Raw genomic sequence first — 23,421 nt, forward strand, 5'->3', positions numbered from 1 at the left:
ACTTTTGAAGGTTCTGACTCAAATTAACAGCTGGAGGCTAAGAAACGAAATCTCAGGATTGACTGGGTCCAAGCTGCATTCAACAGCTCCTTATGCCTCATCTGGCAGAACAGGGCAGCTCTGCCACCAAACATCTGAAAGCATTGCTGGGGCACTGAGTCACTTCTAGTCACGGATGACTCCCAACATCCCAGCTCCAGGCAGCCCAGAGGAACATGAAGCACATCCCACAAGGAAGGTTTTTGCAGAGCCAACACTTTATGTGAGCACAGAGCTGCCTGCTCAGAGGCTCAGAGGCACACACTGAATGAGAATGGGAACATCCTCCACTGCTGCTCAGACTAACACAATGCATTCTGCCTCCAAAGGACGATTAGCTCCAATCTCCAGCTTCAGGAAGTTTGATTTCTCAGGGAACAGACTTGAAATTGCAGCAGTAAAGGTGAATGACAAAGAAAACAAAATATTTAAGCCTATTTTTCAAATTCAGTATCAAGAAGAATCAATTCATGTTGTGCATGAACACTTTCAAAGCGCACATTAAACAAAGAGTGAACAATTCAGGAATTAGATGATCTTTGTTTTCATGGAACATCCTGAGTTGGAAGGACCCACAATCAGGTAAACTCTGAATCTTTTATATCAGAGCTGTAAATGTTGCATCTGCTGATTAGATTTCCAAATCAGTTATCAAACTGAGACACCAAATTTGGACAACTGAAGTTTTCCTGGGCTTTGGCTGGTTTTGCTTTGATTTCCATGTTGTTCAGAGCAGCTCTCCTGTAGGAACTCCCAGTAGTGAATTACCTTGGCACTAAGAGCCCTGACTGATTACCTCTCTCCTCAGCCACCCTTCATTTCAGGGAGCAGGTTATTAAGACAGACAAGCTGAATGATTTACTGAGCATGCCTGGTTGCTGCCCCATCCTAATGAATTCTAGAAGTTTCTAGAATTCTAGAAGTTTCTAGAATTCTCCACACCCCAAATGCAAACATAAGTCATCATTCCTCCCCTCCACCAAAGCTACAAAGATCAGAAACATCACCCGTGAATGATTTCAGAAAAACCTGTAAATAAATATTTACATATTTATATATCTACACCATGCTATAGGAATGAAGTGTCTGAGTGCTGTAAATACCTTCCTGGAGCACGTCTTTGAGGGTGATCCTCTCCCTGGAGATGGCTATGTCCTTCACTTTAGCTTTGGCCTCCATGAGAGTGACACTTTTCAGATCATTCTTCTCTATCCGTAATGTGGGATAACCTGAGGAGCCAGCAGAGCCAAACAATCCAACATAAACACCCTTGGAATGAGAACAGGCATAGAGCTTCACCTCTGACACCTACAGCTCCACACACCATGGAGCAGCACAATCTTAAATATATTATATATTAATTTTAAAAAGATTACAGTATTTAGTGACAAAAACCACAATAATCATCTGTAGGGAAAGATATCACACAGGAATTCTCTGTAGTGTCATGCAAACAAGTTTCATTATTAACTCTAGGTAAAGGAAACTCCTGTATTGATGGCAATCAACACTGCACTGCCCTCAGGAGGAGGAAATAGACTGCTGGAAAACTTAGAGCTGGGAAGATGCCTTACCCCAGCAGGACATTAACAAACTACCAGTGCCCTCTTCTGGCTATTCCAGACATCTGGATACACCAACAGAGATAGAAAGGCCAGAATATTTTTGTACACGTGTATGAATTATTAGAGAAATATTGAGAATTACTCTGAAAACACTTTCTTCCAAATTTAAATTTTACTGAAAACAAAATTATGCAACTGTGAGATGACCAAGAATGTCAATCCTGCTTTTTTCACATATCCAACCTTTTCTCTTCTTCTCCTAATTTTCACCATTTCCATTGCTACTGGGAGTGTCCCAAAGCAGGTAAGAGACACTGCTGCCACCCTTCCTGTCCACTGACTGCTCTCTTCAGTGATTTTATATCATTTCAAGCAAAGCTGTAAGCAACAGGAGATGACAAGAATAAAACATCAGGACTCATGTACACAGCATCACCTGCTTTAGCAACTGATCCCAGGGCTGGGTGGATACATCCTGCTCTCTCTCCTCTGCTTGGACTGCACGAGGTAGGCTCTTCCCAGTGTTAAAACACAGGTGCTTCACAGCTACTGAAGTCTGGCTGGCTGACTGCTCTGGGTGCAGGGAGAACAACCCAAGGGACAAACATGCTCATACTCATATGACCACTCACATGCCCCTGAACTCATTCCTGACTATGGTGTGGCTGAATAAAACCCACACACATTGTGTGAATTCAAGAGGCAAAGTGACAGAGCCAGACAATTATTCATCTTCTTCTCTTGCACTTGGCACCAAAGCAGCGTGGCAGCATTGTCTGTGCTTAGATTAACACTTACTGGTTACTGGTGTGGCGTTGTTGGGCGTGTCAGCTCGCAGGTACTGCGTCGTCTGCGTGGAGGGCTGTGACAGCCCCTGTGAGCTGCTGCTGTCACTGATGCTGTGGGGAAACAAAGATGCACATCAACATCACTGCCTGCCACTCCAACACATTCCAACTTAACTTGTTGAGGTCAAAACCAGGAAATTTTCCAGGCAAGACTTTGAAAGAGCAGAGTTTTTGAAGTCTCTCACACATGAAATGTATTTCAGGTAACTCAAAAATCTTGGCACTAAGCACGAACAGCTTCCTCCTATTTGCTATCCAGAATTTTCTCTATCTTCTAGTACTTCTCCCCACTTTTGAATAATCAAAGGGACAAAACATGCCTTGCCAGAACCATCCTGTCAACAACCATTATACTCCAGGGAGGATTTGCACACATTTCTCTCATGGTACTGTTGTCAGACAAGGGCTCTATTTTACAGCCCAAACTGCTCTACCCTACTTTGTCATTCCCCTCCCTAAGAGTACCTGTTGCCCCTTCCAGCACCACCTAAAATGTGCTTTTTGAGATGCTTTCCTTGGGCAGAAGGACATGGGGTCCACAGAGTATCCATGAAACAGGTAAACCACAGCCTAAACCACAGCAGGCTGACTTCTGTTTTACTTTCACAGTCAAAACCCTACAAAAAGGGCTGTTGCAGCTGTAATGGACCAAAACCTTGTTAGCAGGTCAGATGGCAGGTCTGGAAGCTTTTTTGATGTTATCCCCCTCCCAACACACACAAATGTCCCTCCCTTTAAACCAACTTCAAAGCTTCTCCACTGCTGACTGTATTGGGAGGACAAAGAGCAAAGTGGTTTGCCTGCCCTTGCTTTGCCAAATAATCAGTGTTTAAGGTTTCTTGGGCTGCTGCTGAACACTGACCAAGCAGTGCCAGCCACCTCTGTAGGATTGTCAGACACTGCTGGTGATGCCCTCCAGGCCCACATCTACCTTTATAGCCAGGCTTTCTTTATAAACCAGAAATCCAAGTCCACTCTTCCCCATTATACCACTACCATGGGTGCACCCACTGAATTTTTTCTTTGGTACAGAATCTACTGAATCTCACAATGCAAACTTACTCATTTATAGCTGGACTCCATCTCTCCCTGGAACCCTTTTTTTTACAGTTATTCCCACGTTCCCGGTCTTCCAGGTGGAGGGCTCCAGCACAGCATTTAGCTAGAGTCTAAAAGCCACAGACACTGGTCTAACTCCTCCCCTTTAACTTCCTTCAGAGTTTTTGAATGAATATTCTTTGGTGCTGGCAACTTATCACTGCTTATTTAAACTGTTTCCACTATTGCATCCACAAACTGTTTCAGTGTGATCCACTCTGCAGCGAGCTGCCCAGGAAGGAGAGTCTTGGCATGGTCACAACATCAAACGCCAAGGCACAACTTGCATTTCCTTTTCTTCTTGTAACCTGATCACCCACTAGCCCTGCGGATTCCTTTCGCTGGAGGCAAGTGTGAGGAATTATTCTTTTAATGCCTGTTGTAAGACTGAAAAACTCCCTTTTGGGTTGGCTTCATTCTGGTTTTTAGGTTTAACTTGCTTCCTGAGCTTCCTTGCTTGCATACTCTGTCAGCTATTTGAACGATGCCTTCGTGCTTTAATGGCTCCCATTATCCTGCTGTTAAGCCATGCCAGCTTTCCTTGGCACTTTTCCAGTGCCTTTGCTCCGAGGTCTGCAGCATTTCTGTGGACTTCCAATACAATATTTCTAAATAATCCATGTACACCCTGTAACTTGGCTGCCTGGCTTAAGCTCCCAGTTAATAACCCTCCTCAATTTTATTTAGTTCTGGGGGTTGAAAATAAGAGAACCATTGGATTTTCCAGGCTCTGTTGCTCCTGGGAGGTTGTTAACCCTAATGACATTGTCATATTCCGTTCAGGAACCTTTTACAGAAACAGTTTGAGATTATCATTCACAACCAAATCAGAAGTTCTTGCTTCCCTCAGTGAGTTTGTTCAAAACACACCCCACAGCTCCTGATTTTGAGGCACATTTTGCTTCTGTTACAGCTTTGCTCTGGCACTGCCTAAGCAACAGCTTTTACACAGCAGCTCATCCACAGCTCTGCCAGGCCAGGCACCTTCAGGCTCAAAAAAAAAGTCATCACACGATGTTTGAAAAGCTAAACCCCAGGAGCTGCACAAACTTCATAAAATTACACAATGGTCTGGGTTGGATGGGACCTTGAAGATTATCTTGTTCCAATCCTCTTCCATGGACAGGGAAAGCCCCCTGAATTTATCAGTAGCATATACAGTGATTCAGAGCAAGTTATTAACACCTGCAAACCACAGAGGACTTGGATTTTTAGCTTTATCTCCACAGAAAGTCAGCTGGTTTTCTAGGATTTTTACTTTCTATCTCCACAGAAATCCAGTGCAATGGAGTAGATGGAAGGTTATCTGATCACTCTGCTGGGCTAGACACCTCAATACCTCATGGATGATACTATCCCACACTATAAATGTAATGATTTTCCCTTCTGAATTAATGCAAACTGCACATCCTTTAACACCTTTAACACCTTCAGTTGATTAAGACCCCTCAATCAGATCAAGCACAAAAAAATTGAGAGAGGCTGACAAGTTCCTTTGGTTACAATCAGCTGAGAAACCACAACTGCTCAATGCAGTGGCACCATGAAAGCCACATGGGCTTGGGACACCAGGGGAGGGAATGGCAGGGAGAAAACCGAAAAAAAACAGATGAATGGATAAAGAGGAGGATGAAAAGATAAAGCTACTCCATGAAGCCACAGGCAGCACAGCAGCAGTTCAAGACATCCTTTAGTTCAAGCTATCCTTTCACAGGAGTGACCACCCACAGGCTGACTTTCCAAAGGATCCAGTTTCACACTGCCTGCTCCTGAACAGTTGCATCTGATGCAGGCTTTTCACACAGCCTCAGTCCACCTGCTTTTCCAGCCTTCCTTCTCCTCAGTGTTTAATCCCCACTCCAGTGCCCTTGGACTCATGTTACAAGTCCCTTTTCCATGCATGTGCTACAGTTTTTCCGGATTGGAAATATACTTGGGAGAGGCCAACATTGCCAGTTTTATAACCAAGCAGTTGGAATGCTCAGACTGTACCCTAAGGCCAAAGCGAACACTGGAAAATCTATCAAACTACGGAAAACAAATCCAGTCTCCTGCAGATGTCAGTAAAAACCAAATGTTTTCATCCAATCATGTATGATGGAATGGGTTGGGTGGGAAGGGACCTTAGAGCTCATCCTGTTCCAGCCCCTGCCATGGGCAGGGACACCTTCCACTAGCCCAAGTTGCTCCAAGCTCTGTCCAACCTGGCCTGGAACACTTCCAGGGATGGGGCAGCCACAGCTTCTCTGGGCAACCTGTGCCAGGGCCTCCCCACCCGCACAGGGAACTATTTCTTCCCAATATCCATCCCATCTAAGTTAAAATAAAGGTATAAACTCTCTGGCAGTGATAAACCATTCCCCCTTGTCTCAGCATTCCAGGCTCTTGTCCAGGAGCCCATTTAGGCACTGAAATGGGTTCTAAGGTCTCCCTGACGCCTTCTCCAGTATGAACATCTCCAGCTCTCTCACCCTGCCTTTCCAGTGTGCCCACGTCAATTTTTCCTTCAATCCTGACAATCCCTGCAGATCTGATTCTGTCTGAATCTTCCCACTCCACAGAAATATTCTGGCAAAACCTGAACAACCCTTCAGCCTCATAAACAGCAGAGCACCTGCAACTGCTGCCTTTCTGCAGCACAGCTCTCACCACAACCCCACACAGGCAGTATCTGCTACAGCTTGCCATCGAGAGCAGGAATTGCAAACTACCACAGAGTGCTCATTTTGAGACCAAACTCCCACAAATCTGAGTAAGTATGTCCGAAAGCCACACTGGGAAAGCTTGAACACATACCTGTCATCCAACTCTATCCTCTTCATGCTGTGGAGGTGCAAGACAGCCAGGATTATTGCCACCAGGAATATCACAGCACAGCACACGCCCACACTGATATAGAACACCCGGGTCGAAGTGGTGGGAGCTGCGTTTACAGGATCGACTGCAAAGATGTGGAAAGTTACTGAACCCTTCTCAAAAAGGAGAAAAACCAACAAAAAAACCCAAACAAAACCCCCATGAAATGACATTTTGTTAGTTTGCTAATGGCAACACAAGCTGAGGGGCTGGAGGCAGGGAGAGGTAACAGCCTCAGCCATCCCAAATGTTCAATAAAGCATCGTGGAGAACAACTACCCTGGAAGAGACAGTGGGAGGCAAAGAGAGAACTGAGCACTCTTTCCCACTCCTTTCCAACAGCATTCTGGCAAAAACGCTCACATTTTGGGTATTGTGGAGCCACAGTCAGCCAATGACATTTCCAGCTAGAAGGGGAGGGAAGGAAACTACCTCATTCTATTCCTTCAATAGTGATAAATTAAAACAGCAAGCCAGACAGGCCCTAAGGTCAGGAAAATAGATTGGAGTCATGTATGGAAGCCAGAGCCCCTAAGATGTGATGCAAAAGTTGTTACAAGATTTGGAATAAGGTTTTTTCCTCCTCACCACTTAAAACAAATCATTACCAAAAATTACTGCAGTACTGGGTGTCGTACAGACTACCTGGGGACTGTTTTCAGAGGGAAAGCTGTGGAATCAAAGCATATATTAAGTTTTTCAGTTTTTACACCCCAAGCTGTACATTCAGGATTACTTACAGATAGCCTTGCTGCTGTTTTTATCAGCTGTTGGAGATTTGACTTCTGGTTCAAGCTCTAAAGAGATGAGGGAAAGCCATTAAGTTCTAGGGAGCAGCAACAGTGAGCAGGAACAATTCAAGAATAAATTATGTTTGCAAATTCCCAAGTGGTAACACAGAAGAGTCAATGTAGGATTTTGAAAGTGTGGATTATCTCCCAATATCATTTTGTATTTCACATCTAACAACAGACTAACACCTCCTACACTCACTCAATGGCCAATTTTACCACAATTTATAAAGTGAGTAGATTTTCTTGGTAATTCTTAGAAAAAATCTGAATTCTCATAATGTTTTCGTTTTGAGGGAACTGTTTTTTTCTTTCCAACCAGAGAGAAAATGCTTTTTGTTATCTTTCTATAAAAGTCAGTCATATAAAAGCAGAACTCTTGGGAAAAGTTGTACATTCATCAGCTTCTGCTTTAACCAAAAGTCCCCATTCCTCTCTGAAAAGCAGAATTTCACCTGGTTCCTTCTGATTCTCCCCAAAATTCACTCTGTTACTCTTGTCCTGGATCATACACCATCCCACTCCCTTTTCTCATCGTACTTAAACTGTAAAAACTTTTAAATATCTGAAACTTAATCTCTTACTTTTGTAGCACATTTTCCTTCGTTTGAAATTTAAAACTGTGATGTTTTTTGATGAATTTATTGTTAAGTTGAGCTGCATCAGTATTGTGACATCGGAGTCGAGTCTGCCGGTGCAGGAGAGTTCAACACGGAACACTGTGAACACAACACAGGGGTTACAGGGAAGTGGGACATTTCTCAGACACTGGGATGAGAAAATATTTAAATAAGGTCCTTCTGAGATTCTGATTATGAAGTACATCATGAACATCATAAATTATCACATTATAAAGAACTCGATACTAAGAAATGCTATTTTAGTCTTCATGCCTCATCACTTCAGCTATTAGAGCATTAAAGGACAAAGAGTTTAAATTAATTTTTGTCAATTTTGTTAAGCATTCACAGATCACTAAAGATTACTAAAACTGCATTTGTGGCTAAATGACCATTATTCATCCATGAGCTGGATGGGGGTGGGGAGTTTACCTGAGAGGGTGCGAGGAACTTCTCCTTGCAGAGAAATGTTGGCCTGGGGCAGAGCCATAGCCATGGGATCATGGACCTGAAATCCCAGTTTATACTCAACCTGTAACAACAGTTGGGAGAAAGAAAACACATCTGAAACCTGTCTAGGAGTATAAAGAAATGCAACATCATTTTTCATAATTCTTCTTGAAAATAAAAAAAACATACATTATTTTCAAGGAGTGCTGGTAATTTTAAGTGTCATATACCAAGTCTTTTATGTGACATTTTAGTATCAAGACTCCTGTGGCAATTCAAATTAAGAAAGCCAAAACAGAAGTTACTCTTGAAACCATGCCTTAAAATCCAGGGCAGAATTCAGAATGCTTGTATTAAAAAAAAATCCTCCACAAACCTCACTTGATGATACTTTTAAATTTACTTTTTCAAAAGCCAGTTTGTTAAAGCTGCTAGAATTTAAAAATTCCCCCTCTCATAGTCAGTTCTACAAACAAGATTGCTTAGAAATAGTTTATTCAACTATATTCAAGATTTTGTTTCTACTTAAGAAGCTGACTCTGCAAACATTCATTCAAAAAAAAAGTACAGGACCTAATCTAAGTCACAAGCTCCTCTGGGAAATTCATCCTACATCCCCACTCTCAGCTGAATTAATTTTACTTTCTCCCAGTAGTTAGTTCTGCCCCGCCTCTAAAACATAATATGGTTAATTTCTCTTATCAATTTATTTTCCAGTCAAGATGCCAAGGGAAGAGGAATAACCCATTTTCTGAGCTCCTTCAAGTCACACTACACCAAGTTAGAATGAAAGATGCCAAGGGGTGGAATCACAGCAATAGGATGCAAGGCTACACAAGCTCCAAAATTCCTCCTCAGAATTCACAGCCAGGCCCAAGGAAACACGAGGCAGGGCCAGCAATGCAGGGAGTCTCAGCTGAAGCTGTGACAATGGAACTCCTACTCAAATGACAAGTGACTCAACTGTCACTGTGCATGTGGAGTTTGGGATCAGGGCTGCCTGGCACTCAACACAGCTCCACTGCAGGCCAAAATTCACTCCTCTTAACAAGTTACACCTCAAAGGAAAGAACAAGGGCAGGAGGAATCTTCAGGACCTGCACTAGTGGAGTTGCTTAATGTTACTGCTCCTACTGCAGCCTTTCCTACTTAAGGGCAGAACAACAACCATCACTCAAGTTTAAAAAAAACCAGAATGAACATCTGGCAGAGACTAAACAGATCATTTCATATATGAAAATAAATTGTTAACTGGAAATGCTTCAGAATGTAAGAGCATACGCAATCTCTCTGACAGCTGCAGCTACATGCTCCAGGCACGGAGATTAAGTGACATAAAGACCCTTTCCATTTAATCAGGGTTCAGTAATAACATACTGAATGCTTCTTTTATAGACTCTCCTTGTCTCCAGGCATATGTTTCTAGAAATCTCTACAACAATTGCTCTACATATGATTTCCAGAGGCTTCCGTTCATGGCTGGACTTCTGTGTGTCCAATGAACCAAGGGAAGAGATTCCACAGCCAGTGGCTTGTATGTATACACAGACCTTGCCAGGAGCAAGAAGTATGAAATACTTTGAAATAAGTGATTCAACTTTCTAAAATAAGGAACAGCTTGGACATATGCCATCTTAACTTACTGCCTGTAGTCATATAAATAAATATTTTGCACTTTGCATAAGCTAATTTTTGCAAAGAAAAAAGACATTAAATGATAGCAGTGGGTATTACCAAGCAGAACAGCTCGTGTCTCAAGTACCCAGAGCAAAAGTCATGCCTGCTCACCTTGGATTTGGCATGCCAGGTGAAGTGGAGATTGTTGGTCTCACTGGGTATTAGGAGATTGAAGGACAAGGCATAGTGATTAACCACATCATTCCTCACGTAAGACAGCTCTGCATCCAGACCTGTAAGAAAGAGAAAAGTAAAACAGAGAACAGGACCAAACACATTGGAACTGGCAACTTTCAGGACCACCAGCTCCACTGAAATCTGCATGTTTAAGCAAACATTTCCCCCAGTCCATAAATTCTGAGGCAGGTGGCTGCCCCATCGCTGAAAGTGTCCCAAGGCCAGGCTGGATAAGGCTTGGAGCAGCCTGGGGTAGTAGAAGGTGTCCCTGCCCCTGGCAGGGGGTGAGACTGGATGGGCTTTAAGGTCTCTTCCAACCTAAACCTTTCCACGATTCTGTGATTAAATTCACAGGCAGTATCTCCCAGTTGCTTCACACTAGATATATTTTCTTCTAGGAATTTGAGTCAATGTTTTCTCCAAACCGGGAAACCGACAGATACACTCTTGGGGAAATGTCAGTGTTCCAATACTGTAGAGTAATTCCCCCTTTTAAGCTTATCAACAATTAAAACATTTTGTCTCTAGCACATCTTTTCCCATCAGCAAACTACTGACAGAATTCCATTTCCCATACACAGCTAAGAACCAGGGTCTTCCTCAGGCAAGCAAGCTCCCATCTCCCCACCTCCAATCCACCACAGGACAGATCTGCTTCCAGACCATCCTTCCATTCCTAATTGTTCATCCCCTCACTACCTCTCCAACTCAATCCTGAACTTGCAGCTGAACTTGCCAGTGTGAGGAAAAGCCCCAGCCTGTGCAGGAAAGCAGCCAGGCATGCAAGTGTGTTCTCCAGCCACAGGGGAGCTCAGTGCTGACACCAGGAGCTGCACCACATTCCAGCCATAAGAGAAGGCATGGCCAGGTACAAACAGCAATAGGAAATGGGCAGGTTCTCAATCATTTTCTAAGCAAAGCGGCAAAACATAAAGAAAGGGTTGGAGGGCCTCACAAAGAAATATCACAAAATGCAGAGGAGGAAAAGCAGCTTCTGTTGGTTTAAGCAGAATATTGGTGATCGATGCTGGCCAGTTGGAAAAGCTGGGCTGCAGCTTTGCTTTGACAAAGCTCCCTAAACAAGCCCATATGCAGACAAGGCACAGCATGGAAGGATCTGGTTTCTCCTTACTTGGACTTGACTAACCTACACCAACACACAAAATCAGTTCAGAAATCTACTGGATTTCGAGGCAAAAACCACCAACCTTTTACCCAGGCAACCTCTAAATCTCATTATTAACTTCCCCATCTTTGTACCTTGGGCACAGACTCAAAAGAATGAATTGAAGGCAAACAAAAAGGTAAATCTAAGCAGCAGCACAGAGAAAGTCTGCCATTCTTTGCACTGTTTAACATAACAAAGCATCTGAAGAAGCTCACTAAGGAAGGGGAGAGGCCAACTTTCATTCCCAGATGTCAAGGATGCTGGGTAGCCCTTGTGTTCATGACAATATTGAATCGTGTCAGTCTAGCAGCCTAACAAAACACTTATTTTCAAATATCCATGTGCAAATGCAGTCTAGCTTCAACACTTTTTTTTTTTTCTTAATTTTAAGCACAATATACAAAAGAAACTTGCCTCTGTCACCATGAGAAAATTGGATTTCACTTTCATCAAGCAATATGCACCAGTACTAACAGGTTCTTCTCAAAGATGACAGCAGTGTTTAGAAGTCTCGTACCTGGTGTTTCATTTCACTACTAAATCACTTCAAATCTCCATAACATAATTCTGGAAGATTTTGTCTTAAATGGGAGATCCAAAATGAGTGTGTAGTACAAGAGCTTCCTATTAGACTAGGGCTAGAATATTGCAAAAAAAGCAGCATTTCATTAAAAGCAGTCTGGTAACAATAACTGACAATTATCTGTCCAGTGTCTCCCCAGCAGAGAAATTACTGAAATTGAAGGTTGTTTTCTTAATGCTCTAGTCTGTAATTTAATAGAGTTTCTTCATCAGCAGCTGAGAAATCTCTGCAGTGACATCAAACCACCACAGCCCATGCAGAGCAGAGCCATTCCTGATCCTGACTCACAGCCACTGAAACCAATAGGGAAGATTTACCCAGTTCAGTGAGTTATGATCTGTATATAAATATTTTATTTGTTCTATTATGTACTCCATAGGATGAGGCCTCTACCCCTGAGCAGCTCATCTGGGTTTGTCCTGTGGCCAGACCACAAGTCTCCACACCAGGATGAACCTCGTGAGAGAGTACAAACCTCAAGGTTTAACACGCCTCCAACATCACCCTCCTCCCTAGCCTGCTCATTCCACTCCATAAACACACTGGATTCTCCCACCACTTCACAACTGATCTTGCTGAAGAAAGATAGCTTCTTCTTAATTCCATTTTTTCTTTCACTTAAAGTGCACCCTAAGTCTGAAACACTAACTTTAAATGCTAAACTTTGCTATTTTTGCAACAGGTTCTGCAAATGTCCACTGGAAAATACAGCCCAAACCCAAGGAATGTGACTGCAGAATTAAAAATCAGCTCCTGACTACTGAAACTTCCTTTTTTTTTTACAGGGTAAAAAGAACACATTTCCCAGAGCAAGCCTTATTAGTTTGAATGTACTTAATTAATTCAACAAGCAGCTTGCCCAGGGCTGAAACCACAGCTGGGAGTTCAAAGATACAAGGAAATAAATGCAAACTGATCCACATGGATCGATTTAGTTTAGAAAATAGCAAGCTATTGGGAATGCAATACTAAGCCTCTGAAAATACAGAGGCACAAAAAGCTACTTACATCATATTTGTGCATATCCAGCACATACAACAACAAAGTGAACTTTGCTTTAATAAAACAGGTAACTGACCACAGCCTTCCACCTGCATTTTTACTTAAGCTTTCCACAAAGCTACAGTCTTCCAGTTAGAGTTGTTGGTCAGGATCTTGGGCTGAAATACTTGCTTTTAAACACCTTACACGCTGGGAAGTCTCTGGAAAAGATGAGTGATGAAAAATAAAACAGGCCAAAACCAAGTTAAACCTTCAGAAACATGGAGATGATGAAGCAGCATAAACCCAGGAACAGCAATACTCACAGCTCTGCGAGCTCACCCATCTCCCAGGAGCAGCAGCAGAGGGAACATGGGTTGTGGTAATTTGTTATCTGTGCAGAGTTAACTTCTCATGAGCTGGAGTGGGGAATGTAATGTGCAAGGCATTCAGTTTGAGGAAATATCCAACATAACTTCAAGGCAATTAATGCACCATTGAAAACTGACCGAGACTTCCCGGCAGGAAGTCTTGGCAGGAAGCTTCCCAACATCCAGCAAAGGGGAGAAAAAACTCTTAGCTGAGAGCTCTCATTAAGTCCTTGTGAATCTTCACAGGCAGTTCACCCCAATTCACCTCCTTGATACTGTTAAATACAATTTGCAAATTCAACACCGCAAGCAAATGGGATTTTTTCCACTGAAAGGCTTCTTGGAAAGTCAGAGGGAGGACTTCTTCACTTCCACAGGACGAAGCTCCCCTAGGAGATGCCACCTGCTGAAGTACAACCAATATTTAACTCAATCCATACTAAACAGAAGATATTTATTGTTTCTACAACCCACCTGCATACCCTTTGTCTCTGAACAACAACAATTACATTTCAGCCACCTGCTTGTTTTTCTCTCCTACACCTACAGAAAAAAAACCCTCCACTTTTCTGCTGGGCAGGATATAAAGATCCCTTCATAATGGGATGGCACTTGGGGGGGTGGGGGCAGGAAACCCAAACCAAAACCGTACATCTCACCTCAGAGCAAAATGCAACTGAACTCTGCTCCTGAGAATGTATTTCTAAATGAAATTCAGCCATTTCAAGAAAAAAAAGAAAACCTAGAAAACTCACCAAAACCAGCTGCCATGTTGCTGTTAATAGGCAGGATGGTGCACATGAATTACCTGAAGCACCAATTCCAAAGGAAAAATGCAGTAGAGATGCATAAAATAGATACTTGAAGGCAGAGGAAAATTAGTGGTAAGGACCTACACACAGGACAAGGGGAAATAGGACAAGTGGGAATAGGAATGGCACAGATACAGGGTTGGAAGCAACTGAAACACTGTAATACAAAAAAATAAATCTAACTTTAGGGAAAAATATAAAATAACTTTATTCTTAGGTGTACTTATGAAATATAAATTTAACTTAGCAGCTATGGCAAATCTCATTGTTACAGTAATATGAAGTTTGAAGCTCCTTTTAAATTAGAATGAAAGCAAACACTGAGAATAAAAAACCAAAATATTCCCTCCTCATGATCTGCAATTGCTGAGAGCATAGCTCTCAAAATAAAACAACCTCTAATGAAATGCTCAGTAGTGCCCCAAAGCTTTGGAAGGGAGCTGCTGTCATCTTCCCAGCTAAAACCACCACCTCACAGAGTTATGCTAGGTGTCATCTGGGCTTGTGAATAACGTGTGTTTGTGATGTTTCGGTGTCACCTAGCCAGAGAAGTTGTCCCATTTTATTTTTATTTCACTTATAGCAATGCACCCTCATGTTGATTTAGTTATCTCTGCAGACAAGACCCTAAGTCACCTCTAGAACAGTGTCCTGGCCAGTGCCATGGCTATTCCAGTAATGAGCACAAGCACAACAGAGTACAAATAAATTTAATATTAATTAGGAAGAACAAACACACCCTCCCTCAGTGCTTCAGTTCTCTCAGCCTTGAAGCCCATACCAGGTTCTGTGCCTAACAGGATTGCTGAAGGGATAATGGACTGTCCACATCTTTTGAGGTGTTCTGAACACTTTCATCAGAGTGACACAGATTGTTTAATCCAAAACCAAGCTCTAAACAAACTAAGCCAAGTCTGTTCGCTCCTGTGGTCATCTCTAAACTCAAAGAGCTTAGTGGTTTTTTCTTTTATTAGGAATTACTCTACAAGGCCATCAACTTATTTCAAAAGGTCCAAAAAACTGGAAAGGATAACCATCATTATTTTACCAGCCAGCTCTAGCTTTCCAAGCCTCCCAAGCAGCAGCTCCCATGCCTGTGTTCCCACTCTGCTCTTTCCCAAGCAGCGTGCTGAAATCAATATACTGGTTAATTTAATTACAGCTATTCAACACCCAGTAAGTGGCAGGGAAATTCTAAAGCATCACATTAGTTTCATGCTGTTGCTTCTGTTCCCAGCTCTCTGGAGCAGTCAGTGCAAATATGTGAGTTATTTGCTTGAAAGAAGGACAAAGGCAGCGATGGAAGAGGAATAATGCATTTGAAGCCTCTGCCATCGCGCCCTTTGTGCCACCACAAGGCATTTGCAGAGAGTGTTAGCCACGTTATCCTGACGTGGGAGCTGCTGGTGCTGCTGCCATTCTGGGGGAAAAAGGGAAAAGAACTCAATTCAACAGGCCTAACTCATTAAATGCACTTAAGCCTGTACTCCCTGCTCTCACAGCTGAGACCCCAAGTACGATTCAATCCTGCACGCTAAAATACAGAGGAGTAACTCTGACTTAACACCTGTCCACTGCAAGGAAAGTAGGAGCCTCTGTGATCCCGGTCTGGATAGTTTCAGGTAGGAATTAGTCATCAAGTCATTTCACTAGAGCTCAGCACAACCATGAATCAACACATCTGGAATTTGTCTCATTAATTCAGCTTTTCCAGTATCCAAACACAACTCTGAATAGCAGAAGGGGAGTAGAAAAACAAGGGTTCATCCTTTAAAAAACTCAACGTGTACAGTACAGCTGCCTCCACAGCTCCCACTCGGGAAAACACCACCCTGGGATTTTTCATGCCTGTGAACATGATCCCTATCTCCTGTATTTCCCTCTGTGCAGGTGGTGTTTAGGAGCCGTTAAGGTACTTCCTCCCAGTATCCTGAGCCCTTCTTACTGGCTTTTCTCATGCATGCAGGGAGCTGTGCCTCCATTTCCTCTCTTTCATACCCATTCCATCTGTGCACTGGAGGGAGAAAGACGCCAATCAATCAGCAGTGATAAATAGGATGCTGCCAAACAGAATGCAGGTGTAAAGTCGCAGGAGTGAGGAATGCAGTTTTGGGAATTTTTCCCCTCACCACCACCAGGACAAGCCTCCGAGGTCAGGTTTCTTCCAAGTCCTTGACACACAAATGCTACAAGAGCCACAAACACTTATCACTAGACAGACCTTGGCCTCTGGGAAGCTGAAATGACTGTTTCCTCCCAGGCCTGAGCACAGACACTGCATGAAGCAGCCCAGCTGGGCTCTGCCTGTGCAGTCCCGCCTGAGCACCGATCTGCAGAAGGTAAGAGCCTTCTCCAGGCAGGATCCAGAGCCCCCAGCAGCGTAAATCCCAGCACATCAGCTGATGTGGTAAAGCAGGCTTCAGAAATCAACCACCCACCTCAGCAATGCTGAGCAGATCAACACACTCAACGAGTAAAGTCTATTTCACAGACTTCCTGCCTTAGTGGTATCACAGAATATGGTTTCAAAGCAATCCTAATCCAGGCCAGAGGCTGCCTCCTCTAGGAGGAATGCCTTCCACTGGCTATTTCAAGCTTCTAGAAGCTTCTTCTGCAGGTTTGCAAGCATTACCAATAATGCAGCGGATTATACAATTTCGCACATCTCCAAAGAAATGGTGGTGCACTGTTATTAGAACTGCTCAAGTGGAAGGGGAGGTAACAGAATGGAAAGAGACAGACGAACCCCAACTGCAACACGGTCTCAGAAGCCTCAATATGGATGTGAACCATGGCACTGGGTCAATCTGATCAACAGACACTCAGGCACAATGGGAGACCCCAGAACAGACACAGGTAAATCAGACAGACAGACACCCAGACACAATGGAGGCTCCAGAATGGACACAGGTAAATCAGACAGACAGACATCCAGGCACAATGGGAGGTTCCAGAAGGAACACAGGCTGCTGCAGGAAACTTGTCACGACCTGCTGCTGCTGCTGAACAGCCCTAAACATCTGCCTGTCTCCAGCCCCACTCTCCAGAGCAGGCTGGGTAACATCCACCCCCAATCTCACTGGCACACATCACAGACTATCAGTGGGCTAAAGGGCTTTACAGAACCAAATAACAGAATTATTATCCTAAAAACAGCACTTGCACTTCACTGGATATATCAGAATATTTTCAGCAGTTCGGTTTTGTTTCAGTGTGTGGTGTCTTTCAGGATTAGAAGTATGCACATCCAGGTGTGCACCTATGTAAATCTTTCCCTTTCTACTGGTGCCATGAAGTGGGATTTTGTGCTCCTGCAAAGACAGACATGTGGAACACTGCAAAAGTACAGCCTGCAAAAAGCTTCTGTTCTTCAGAGCCCAGCACTTAAGTTATGAAATTAAGATTTCAGAACACGTATTCAAGACAACCTGATCTTGAACTGTAAGTCACACACACATCTGCTTCCACATCTTGGGGTACTCAAATGTCTGCTCCTTGGGGACACCTCCTTCATTTTCATGGAACCTTAGAGGCTCTTTGCTGCATTTTTTACAGCCTGTGAGTTCCCCAACTCCCATGGAAAATGATCTTGGGTGCTGCTAACAACCCTCACTCAGAGCACACACTCTGGCTGGCTGGTGGTGCTCCAGGCTGTGACGCTATCCAAGACAGGCTGAGTGGGATTTTAACAAGGCCCTCAAGCTTTTCAAGAATCACAAAGAATACACACTTTGAACTCCCTTTCATAACAATCAGGCAACAAAGGAACAAGAGGGTTTCCAGCCACTACAGACACAATGCAAATACCATAGAGCACTTTTGTTGGGAACTCCTCTGGCCAACACCCCAACACAACGACATCAACAAAGATATTTCACAGTATAAAATGAAGACAATTAACATCATCTACTGCAATAAGATGATGTTTAGACTCCATTTCTAACATACAAAATTGCATTTGGCCTGTAACTTCCCAGGACTTTGCCCTGGTGAAGGCACACCTGGAGCACTGGGCTCCCCAATAGAAGAACCACAGGGCTACAGGAGGGGGTTCAGTGACATACCATAAAGAGGATTAAAGGAACTGCAACACCTCTACCATGAGAAGACACTGAGAAAGCTGGAACTGTTCAGCCTGGAGAAGAGATGGCTCAGGGGGATCTCATCAGTGTATATAAATATTCAAAGGTGTGTGCAGAGAGGATGGAAGCAGGTTCCCACTGGTGCCCAGTGACAAAATCCAAAAAACAGGCACAAACTGGAACACGGGAGGGTCTGCCTGAACAGCAAGAAAAACTCATACAGCAGAGGTGACTGAGCACTGGCACAGGCTGCCAACAGATGTGGTGAAGTCTCCATCCTCTGAGATGTTCAAAAGCTCCAGGATGCAGTGCTGGACAAGCAGTTCTGGGTGGCCCAGCTTGTGCAGGGGGTGGGACCAGATGACCTCCAAAGATCCTTGCCAACCTCAGTCACCCTGTGAGTCACCACCTCAATTTAAAAACCAAACAAACAACCCTCTGCTGTAATAGATTTTTGCATCAATGTTGCATCTTAGAGCCAGACAAGTCATTTTAGTAAACTGCACAATCGCTTTTAATGAAATTCCAGAACAGGTAAGTACAAGTCACGTAAGTGAAATTAATTTAATTCTGTAACTGAGTGAGTGCAAATATAAAACTAAGAGACAGTATTCAGTGATTGCTCAGAAGAAACTAGGCCACAGAACACTAAATTTGGAAACTCAATGAAAACATTGTAGGACTTCTGACTTTAAAATTCCCCTGCAAGACTAATTTAGCCCCATATACATATATATATATATATATATATCCATTATGATACCCCTTAGTTACATGATAATGTGGTGGTATTTTCCCCCCATGGGTCTAAAGTCTCAGTTAACATCCAGACCAGACTCCTAAAAAGACCCACAGCCATGTGACAGGAGGACTATCCACAAGACCAATTTCACGGCTGAAAGTCATGTAGTCTCCAGAAAAAAACCCTGCAAGGACAGAAAGAGTTGTCCTCACTGCTTAAGCACCTTATTGCTGTCATATGAATGCTGCAAAAGAACAGCCTGCAATGCCAGGAGAACTGCTTAAGCAGAGTTTTCACAGGCAGCTATTGATTCTGGTCCTCAGAATCAGGAGGTAGAACCTGTGAGGCTAAGCTCAGAACTGCTGGGAACTCACAATCAGTGTCTAAGAGACAGAACAGGAATGCAGAAAGTGCCAAATAACACCATATACTGAAACAGAGTAAATCAAATCCTTAATTATTAAAGCAAGCTATCTAATAATAATGAATATTTTCTACCTTATTCTCTAAACCTTAGACTGCTACCTGCAAAACAGGGATATAGCAGCCTTCACATCCCAGGATCCTGTGAAAAGCTGAACAATGGAGTATTTCAACATGAGGCAAATGCCACATTTTGATTTCATGGGAAAACTTGAATGAAAGTCACTAAATCAAGTAGAGACCTCCTACTGAATAACTCATCACTAACTTCACACCACCTGTGTGTTCAGCACCACAAGGTGGTCACTGGAAAAAAGGGATAGGATCAGGTGTTCTCACACCTGTACAGTCACTATGTAAGACATAAGATGTTAGTCACTACTAACAAAACTTCCTTCAGGTCTAAGCACAGGCCCAAAAAAGATTCGCCAGATGAACCAGCTTTAAAAAGCTACAGATGATGGTGCCAAGAGAGTTCACAGACACCCCTAAAATGGTTGTGGTGCTCTGGGTATCTCTCCCCAAAAGCAGCACTTCCTCCTCCCCAACTCCCCATCACCCTGTACTCCACATCACTGCTCTCTCCTTGACACCTCTGGCTCCTGCTGCCCTCGCCAGAGACACCTCAGCCAAGTCCCCTCCATCCTACTCCATCCCCTCTGTTGCCGAATCCTGCCTGATGCAAGCGGAATCTGACACATTCAGATTCACATTCACATTTCACATTCAGTTTTCACTATGTGAAAAACACAGATTATTTTTCCCAAAGGCTTATAGTCTGGATGGCTGGGAATATTTTCCATGGGAATGGCAAGAGATATTTCTGACAGAGACACCATATGCCTGCCATGTAGCAAGTCCTGCTTTCAGACCCTGAGAACTCTGCAGCATTTTGAAACAAAAATCCACCTTGCACAACAAGATGAGCCAGTTTCCTCTAGTTTTCTTTTACATAAAGTCCTGAAGAGTACAAAACAATTCCTCCTAAGGCAGACACATGGTCAGAATTCCACAGCCTGATGGTGGAAATCTGGCGTGAGCATACAGGAAAGGAGCAGTTTTCACTGTAAATCACCCTATCTGTCCTTCCTCCACACCACAAAGAACAGCAGCTACAAATAATTTGCAACAAGTTCCTACTTCACTTACAAGAGCCACAACCTGATTAAAACACAACCCATGGTTCTGCAAGACACCAAACCCTGGGTTCAGGGAAAGAAGCAGCACCAGACACTCCACTGAACCATGTCAGTCTGGCTGATGGAGAGACCACATGGGAATATGGCCTCACAGAGCTTCCACCAGACCCTGGGGATGTTCCAGCTCTGCATCGCTGTCTGCAATTGATTCAGCAGCCACATGTGTGCTTACACTTATTCCTAATCAAATTTGTCACCTAAAGATGTATAGGGATGATATTTAGAAGCATGAAACCAGCACCGGCTGTAGTAACTCCTGCAACATTTGGGTTTATGAGCACTTCAGAAAGTCAGAGTTTCTGTTCAGCCACAGCAAGACAGTAACAGAGACAAGAGTTTGTTTAGAGACAAAAGGTGAAAGAATCCAGTTTCTATTAGCAGCTTCACTGAACTTCACACTTCACAAGCAACCTCATTTTCCTATCCCCCCGTGGCTGACTATCCCAGCATTTGCTGAACCACGGCTTTTCTCAGGGAAGATCCAGAAGCTGAACCCCCATTGCTGCTCTCTGCAAGTTCACACATCAGTATGAGGCCTTAAACCATGAACCTGACTGTATGTAAACCTCAATCAGATACTGCAAAATGGAACATATGAAAAGCTGGGTTTGTTTTCAGAATCTACACCTCACCTATAGCAGAGAGCACATGTAGAGATACCCCTAAAATTAAATCTGCTTATGCAAACAACAACAATTTAGATCCCAGAAGTTTAGTTTGCAACAGATTTCCAGTGATCTGAATCCCACTAACTGAAGGGAGTCCCAGTTTACCTCCACATTAGATTCCAATTTATCCAAGTCTCTGGGGTCACAGAGGCAGAGCAAATCATTCATGTCAGATACTTAAAGTGATATAAACCAGCTACAGACAGCTGAGTATTAAGTGCCTTCAGCCATGTAGTAGTAAGGTAGGCTACAGGAAGAAATTATGCCTAAAGACCAGTAACAGCACATCTTGCCTCCTCAGTTGCTACTTCATGATGAGTAATTATGCCAGTGGGCCACAGAAGCCTGAACAATTCCAACTAACAGAGATTTCAGGCACTAGACAGACAAGAGCTCAAACCTTACCATTCAGTACTCCCAAGATAAACTACTTATTTAGAATCCCAGCTCGCCATCAAGGCAGACATTTTCACCCTGTATCTATACTGGAGCATCTGGCAGCAAGCACATGCCACACACAAATGACAACAGCAGGACACTGATCACCAAGACAAATCATGAGGGAAAAATGTTTACAGTGTTCTTCAGTCCCCAGATCCCCTGATTTGGGTCAGCTGTGTGCTCAGAGAGTGCCAATTAACTGGAGATCTTTTTATTTTGTCCATTTGACACAAATAAACTCCTACACTGCCAGTTTTCCAGCTTGCAGAGATACAGGGCACTTGGGAAAAACAAATCACTGGGGTCACCAACAGATTTGTTTTAAGACTCCAGCCACCAACTCTAAACAAGAGCCTATGCAAGCCAAAGCCTACAGAAAACAAATCTTTGTTTAAGTCAGACTCTCCAAGCACAGAACTCCTGTGAAAGCCTTCCACAGCAGGCCAGATGGGGGACTTCAGGAACTGCCTCCAAGTCCTTGCGCAGCAATTGTCAGCCTGCCTAGAAATTAAGATTCCTTTCACACACACACCCAATTATTGCCAGGTCTCCACTCTGCCCTCTCCTTGTCGTTTGCCTGGCTAATTAAATCATGGACCTGAGCTCGCCTCTTCCAGGGCTTACCCTGCTCCCACAGGACACCACCCTGGGTTGCACCAATCTGGGGAGCCCCTCACCATAAGGGTGAAAGCCCTGTGCTCTTTTCTTCTCCCAACCACACAGACACAAGGCAGCACACAGACCCCTTTGACTTGTCCACTCTCACCATGACCCCAGTCCTACAAAACCCACAGATCCCTGGGATCACCCATCCCCACCCCAGTCTCATAGTCCCCTCCTGAGCTGCAGGTCCTTCATCCCCACTTATGACCCTTTCTATCCTCCCCTGCACCCCCAAATCTGCATCCCTTGCAGGAATCCCACAGACATCCCACATCTCCTGGACCCCACAGCAAATCCCTGGTCCTGCTGACACCCTCCATCCCCACCCCAGTGCCTTAGCCCCCCACCCTCCCGAGCCCCAGGTCCTTCATGCCCACTCGCAGCCACTCCCACAGAAGCCACACAAATCTCTGGATTCACCCATTCCCATCCCAGACCCACAGATCCCCATTCTCTCATGAGCTGGAGGTCCTTCATCCCCAGTCACAGCCCTTTCCACCCTCCTCTGCATCCCTCCCAACATTTCCACAGACACCCCCAATTCCCTGCTGGACCCCACGCCCACCTCCGGTCCTGCTGACGCCCATAATTTCCAGCCATGTCCCACATCGTCCCATCCTTCTCCAGGCCCCCAAACTTCCACCCCGGCCCACAGAACTCCCCTAAGTCCCTCCTGAGCGGCCGGACGCCCCCCACCTCAGCCTCGCACGGCCCCCGGGCCCGTGTCGCCCCCGGGCGCACTCACCGATCAGCTGCCGCACCTCCTCCTCACTCAGGTAGATGCTGAGGCTGGGCCCGGGGCCGCCGGGGGGCCAGTCCGGAGCGTGCGAGCCGGGGCCGAGCTGGCCCTGTACGCCGACGGGCAGCACCAGCACCAGCAGCAGCAGCAGCAGCAGCGGCGGCGGCGGCGGCGGCGACGACGACGGCGGCGGCGACGGCGGCAGGAGGCGGAGGAGATGGCGGCGCGGGCCCCGCACCCGGCGGCCCCGCCGCGGCCCCGCGCCCGCCTTCCCCGCCGCCTCCTGGGGCCGGCCCCGCCGCCCCCCGCCGGGCTCCCGGCGCCGCGGCACCATCGCTCCGCGGGGACGGAGGGACGGACGCAGGGCCGGGGGGAAGCGGGCAGAACCCCCCGCCCCGCCGGACCCTCGCACGGCGCGGCCGCCGCCA

The 23,421-nt window shown here is 44.7% G+C and overlaps 1 protein-coding gene across 2 annotated transcripts in view; it reads right to left on the reverse strand.

Annotated features, from left to right (window-relative positions):
- Positions 1–23,163, reverse strand: part of RYK (receptor like tyrosine kinase) — a 47,116-nt gene extending 23,953 nt beyond the window's left edge. Inside the window, exons 1-8 of one of the 2 annotated variants that reach the window (XM_015638129.3) lie at positions 23,000–23,163; positions 10,056–10,177; positions 8,250–8,349; positions 7,782–7,916; positions 7,147–7,203; positions 6,347–6,491; positions 2,403–2,503; positions 1,143–1,268 (exon numbers count right to left, since the gene is read on the reverse strand). In XM_015638129.3, the coding sequence (XP_015493615.1) occupies positions 1,143–1,268; positions 2,403–2,503; positions 6,347–6,491; positions 7,147–7,203; positions 7,782–7,916; positions 8,250–8,313 (628 nt within the window). In that variant the 5' untranslated portion in view covers positions 8,314–8,349; positions 10,056–10,177; positions 23,000–23,163. Of the gene's footprint in view, positions 1–1,142; positions 1,278–2,402; positions 2,504–6,346; positions 6,492–7,146; positions 7,204–7,781; positions 7,917–8,249; positions 8,350–10,055; positions 10,178–22,999 lie in introns of both variants that reach the window. The other variant, XM_015638127.3, reaches the window with a different exon arrangement.
- Between the last annotated feature and the right edge of the window lie 258 nt (positions 23,164–23,421).

Source organism: Parus major, chromosome 9 (assembly GCF_001522545.3).
Source record: "Parus major isolate Abel chromosome 9, Parus_major1.1, whole genome shotgun sequence".
In the NCBI taxonomy this organism is placed as follows: Eukaryota; Metazoa; Chordata; class Aves; order Passeriformes; family Paridae; genus Parus; species Parus major.